At 39.1% G+C, this 5,647-nt stretch overlaps 1 protein-coding gene across 1 annotated transcript; it reads left to right on the top strand.

The window, feature by feature from the left end:
* Positions 1-259: 259 nt before the first annotated feature.
* LOC103666204 (olfactory receptor 5W2-like) lies at positions 260-1,198 on the top strand. The gene has a single exon (XM_008694224.1). It carries the CDS (start codon positions 260-262, stop codon positions 1,196-1,198), a length of 939 nt encoding a protein of 312 aa, XP_008692446.1.
* Positions 1,199-5,647: the final 4,449 nt, after the last annotated feature.

Genomic DNA, 5,647 nt, shown 5'->3' with positions numbered 1-5,647 from the left:
CATTTAATTTGGATGAAAGTGTGCTACAAATTCTGTACAGTGTTGTACAAATACAGGGAATATCATTATCAAATCGTTTCTATTGATTTAGATATATTTCCAGGACAGTCTGCTTCACCTAAACAGTCCTGACATTGCTTGTCTCTCTTCCTAAATACAGAGAAATAGAAAGGACCAGCAGTTTATCTACTACAGTAAAGTAATGTTAATCCCGGGTCCATTTCCTTCTCTCACAACCAGGCGTTCCCAGATCTGAGTGATGGCTGTTGAGAACTGCACTGTGATTACTGACTTCACACTCCTAGGACTGTCTGGCAGAAAGGATGTGCAGCAGGGGCTCCTTGTGCTCTTCCTGCTGGCTTATGGCATAACCGTCATTGCCAACCTAGGGATGATCTTGCTGATCAAGCTGGACTCCAGGCTCCACACGCCCATGTATTATTTCCTGAGCAATCTGTCTTTCTGCGATGTCTGTTACTCCTCCACTGTCTCTCCCAAGATGCTGGCTGACTTCTTATCTGAGCAAAAGAGGATTCCGTATAATTTATGTGCAATTCAGATGTATTTTTTCGGGGTCTTTGCAGATGTGGAATGTCTCATGTTGGCTGTCATGGCGTACGACCGGTATGTAGCCATTTGTAATCCACTTCTCTATACAGTCGCCATGTCCGGGAAAATCTGCCTCCAGCTCGTGTCCCTTGCCTACTTTGTGGGCTTAGTGGATTCAGCAATCCACACCTGCTGCACGTTTCGACTGTCATTCTGCAATTCCAATATCATCAATCACTTTTTCTGCGACATCCCACCCTTGCTGGCCCTCTCCTCTTCAGACACGTCCATCAATGAGATAGTGATGTTCATGTTCATCGGTTGTGTGGTAGGCTGCAGCATCATCACCATCCTCCTCTCCTATAGCTACGTCATCACCACCATCCTCAAGATGAACTCAGCCGAGGGGAGACGCAAAGCCTTCTCCACATGCGCCTCCCACCTGACCGCGGTGGCCATATTTCACGGCACACTCCTGTTCATGTATTTCCGGCCCAGCTCCAGCTACTCCATGGACACGGACAAAATGTCCTCTGTCTTCTACACGGTGGTCATTCCTATGTTAAACCCACTCATCTACAGCTTGAGGAATAAGGATGTGAAAGGTGCCCTGAGAAAAGCAATCCGCACTAAATTATGGTCTGGGTGACGTTGTATTTTTCACCCAATGGTATTTATTTAAAGATTTTGTGAACCGAAGCCGAGGTCTTTTGACATACATTCCTATAGTCTCACCAACACAACCTTCTAGATGTTTCCTCTTATTTATCATGATACCTAAATGGAGTGTGTGAAGAGTCATTATTGATCTTGATCTTCTGTTCAAACTAAGAAAGAGTAATACCAGGTTCAATTGCTGGTCTGCAAAAAGGATCTTTTTACACTTGCCTTCTCTGTTCCAAGTTCCATGAGTGCAATGCCCTTTCCAGTATTGTTCACTAATATTTCTACTTTATTATTTACAAAGCTTAGGTCCAAATGTTATTTAAAACACTTATTAAATAAATGCATGAGTGTCCCCTGAAAAACTGATGCAAAGGAGGCTTTGCAAATTCACACACACACACACTCATACACTCACACAAACACACACATGCACAAACTTGCTTTTTAAATATTATTCTAGTATGTTCATCTTTTCTTTTGGCCTAGGCTGAAGTAACCATCAGGGACAGGGATCATTTGCAGTAAATCTTTTTTGGGACCACGTATTCCTCATCATTCTGGCCCAGTTACATCAGCAGACATCCCCAGGATCAATTGCTCTAGATTCACACTCCACCTCACAGTGCACATGGCCTGTGGATTTCCCTTCCTGCCCCCACTCTGGAGAACAGATATGATGCTGTTGACAACTGCATAGAAGCTGCACAGAGGAAAGTTGGGGCTAAAGGACCCTCACCTTGTCCAAAGGCCACTGGAAAGATGGCTCAGTCTCCCTTGATGTGTTCATAGCATTTCACTAATAAAATTTTTTAAAAAGCTTAATTGATACAGTTTAAGTGAAAGGAAGATTTATTAACTTAATAATATGGTCAATGAAAAAAACAAAGAACAAAATAATATTTACAAAAAATTCTAATTGTAATAATTGGATCTCTGTGCATCTGTGAAATAAACACGATTTTAATAATGGTCTTTGCTGAGTACCTGGATGTTAAGTAATCTTGTATCTTTTCCATAAATTTAATTAATTGTATGTGTTGTTTACACAGGCATCAATTAAGAATTAATCCATTTATGAAAAACATAACAAGAGGTTCTCAAGAGTACTCTTTTTATTTTAGCTAATTGTCAAGAAGGGAACAGAAAGGTTTTTGTTTTTTTTTTTTTTCCTGGTCCCAGGAGGAGACAGCAATGGTGGTACAAGGTTTTTCATTTAAATTTTCTTCCCTATTTTTATGTATTCCTTTAGTGTATGAAATAGGCTAAGTGTACTTCAAAATACCATAAGAATTAAATTTAAAAGATGCAATTTAAAAGATGCAATTTTCAGCAAGTTATTAGTCTTCCATTACTGATTGAACAGTTTTAAGACAAATCAAAGTATTTTATTATGTATTGAGTATTTTACTTTACAATCTCAAGTTATTTATTTGTCGTTCATAGAACATATCATTTATCAGGACCTCTCCATCACTGTCCAAATCCCTTCCCATCACAATGTACTTTATTGAAATTGTATCAAATATATTCCTATCTGTAAGGATTAAACCCATTCACGTTACACAAAATTGGATTCACTGGCCAGCTTTCATATATGTGTAAGAATAACAGATATTTATTTTTTCTTCTTTATCTTTTTTTTTAAGATTTAAATTTGATAGCCTTTACATACGATCAGGAAACCAGGATTTTGTTTTTGTTTTTGTTTGTGCTTTGTTTTCATTTGAAAACACGGTAAAGATGAGAGAGGGTTGAGGGTTTAGGGTAAGAACAGAAATTTGGAGGGAGACAGACCTGGTTCACATCCACATACTATCATTTACTTGTTAGCTGTGTGACTGTAGATTACTAATCCTGTTAACAGTGTCCTCATCTCTTTAACCTGGCTTTACTATATATATTATAAAGACATAGATATTTTTATAATCAGGTATATATCTATTTATCTGAGGATGATAATGGAGTTTCTAAGATCATTCAGAGCCAACTAACTCCCTCTCAGGAACTAAACTCAAGAAACTAAACTCAAGTGGCAAGAAAACATGGCATCATTCATGGCGTCATGTCATGAAATTGTGTCTCCAGGATCCATCTTTATCCACTTTAGAGCCTCCTCACCCAGTTATTCAGATTCTAGTTGTACCTCGTAACCTCAGGTGCTCTTTCGAGCTCTCTGCCCAGCCACCTTGGGACTAGTTTTTCTTGATGTTTCCTTTACTCCTGGTTGGAGCTGAGCAAAGATTTCTTCCCATGTCTAGGCCAGACGCCTGAAACTGTACTTCTGATCTCAGTCTCAGACCCCACATTGCCAAGAAATGAGTTTAGATAATTAATCCCAGAGTACCACACTTTATGTTATCCTGTGTGGCCCTATCCCAAGGGCCACAGCTGAAATAGGATGTGGCTGGAGGAGGTCATGGAGAGGATGTGACCACTGATTGACCTGTGAGCTGGACCCAAGGAATCAAAAGGATCCTCACCCTTCCCCTGTCCTTGGAATGTGCATTCTGCCCACCGATCCCACAGTTTGAACTGTTCTGAGGACATAGCCTTGAGAGATCGATGTGGTGTTGAGACCACCTGGATGGTACACATGACTGAACCCAGTGAAGGCCTCTATACAAACTTTTAAGATTCTGGAGGGCAGAAGTAGAGGTCTGCTCATGTTATGGCTGCCCAATATAAGCTTCATATGTAAGTTCATTACACCTGCCACCTACCAATCTGGAGTGGTCTTCCTCTTTCTTCCATCTCTCCCTACCCTCTGTGGGATGAGAGGGGGAGGTTTATGAACCAATATACACTTAACAACAAAAGAACAAATATTCATCTGTTGTGATAAACCCATACACTTTGGTGAACATTTTCTGCGCAGTATTTAAAATGAAACACTTGATTCTCATAGGCATCAAGCTGCATTCCACTCTTCCATATTGATAGCCCACATTGACCAGAGCCCTACCTCACCACTGAGATGTACAGACAAAAACCTACTTTTAAAGAGTTTCCACTGCAGTGAATAGAATTGTGATTTTGGTTTGTAACTCAGTCTGCATCTTCACTGTCAGATGGCTTTTCTAATTTACCCTCTCCCACTCTTCAACCTCACCTTTGCTTCAGCACTCTCTTTAGACTTTCTGCCACACCTTGTCTAAGGGTCATGTCCCAGCAGCCCACCTAACTGTGAGCCCACCATCTGTTAGTTTCTGATCCCAACTCTTGCTGTCAGAGGATAGCCTCCTTCAGAAAGTTCAGCTGTTTTCTTACCAATCAAGAGACTTCAGACTGAACCTATTCTTGAGGAAATAGTTTATGAGCCAGACTTTAATTTTGGTGATACTTTCAAATTGTTTTTTAATAAGTCACCATATTTGACAATATTTTGCAATAGTCACATGTGTATACAGTACCCTTCCAGAGAAGGAAACAAACAAACAAAAAAACTGCAAGAGAAATAATGATAGATATATAATCTCAATTAAAAACAATAAATAGCAAATATATTCATGTTTATTTCATAAAAATTTACTCAATATCTGCACTGGAAAAAATACTGTAATAAAGAGGCAATGTATCAAATAAGGGACAATAATTAACGATAAGCCTAGTAGAGGGATAAAACACAGACACAAACAACTACAAGATTAGATAGAAAATTCTAAGAGTTTTAATATTATAGTGAGGTTTTGGATGTGACCTACCATCTATAATTGAACTGATCTACAAAATCACGTAGGAGTTAAAATTTGAGGAAGATTTTTTTAGAGAGAGTATAGTTAGACAGCTAAGCTACAATGCACACATATTTACATGGAAATAAAAAAAATTATTGAAAAATGGTCTCAATAAATTGCATTTATTTTCTTCCTCACAAAAAAAGGTTGTGATATTTTAATGGCTTATCCAATATTGAGAATAATTGCAATAAATTTAGGATGGAAGAGAAAAGGGGTAAAAATATGTAATATAGGACATTATGCAAAGGGTAAATCTACTCCTGGAATATATATTAAAAATGTCAACTTTAAGGGGCGCCTGGGTAGCGCAGTTGTTAAGCGTCTGCCTTCTGCTCAAGGCGTGATCCTGGTGTTCTGGGATCGAGTCCCACATCGGGCTCCTCGGCTGGGAGCCTGCTTCTTCCTCTCCCTCTCCCCTGCTGTGTTCCCTTTCTCGCTGGCTGTCTCTCTGTCACATAAATAAATAAAATCTTTTAAAAAAATGTCAACTTTAAAATAATAAAGAGATAGACATAATACAAGTAATGTGACAGGACGTGGTTCTGATGTTATGTTTGGGCCCTATTCTGTAGTTGAGACCTCATTACCCACAGATTTGGGGAACATCCATATTAAACTAACTTTCTCAACAATTAGAACCAATGGTCAAAGAGCAGCCATTGTTGAAAATTTGTCAGGCTCAGTTTCATTCTTCC

Source organism: Ursus maritimus, unplaced genomic scaffold (genome assembly GCF_017311325.1).
Source record: "Ursus maritimus isolate PB19 unplaced genomic scaffold, ASM1731132v1 scaffold_23, whole genome shotgun sequence".
In the NCBI taxonomy this organism is placed as follows: Eukaryota; Metazoa; Chordata; class Mammalia; order Carnivora; family Ursidae; genus Ursus; species Ursus maritimus.
Note: the sequence above shows the minus strand (reverse complement) of the source record. Positions and strands in the feature narration are given on the sequence as shown.

Bases quoted from the DNA above. Each gene is read 5' to 3' on its own strand.
- LOC103666204 (XM_008694224.1), top strand. From the start codon at position 260: ATGGCTGTTGAGAACTGCACTGTGATTACTGACTTCACACTCCTAGGA.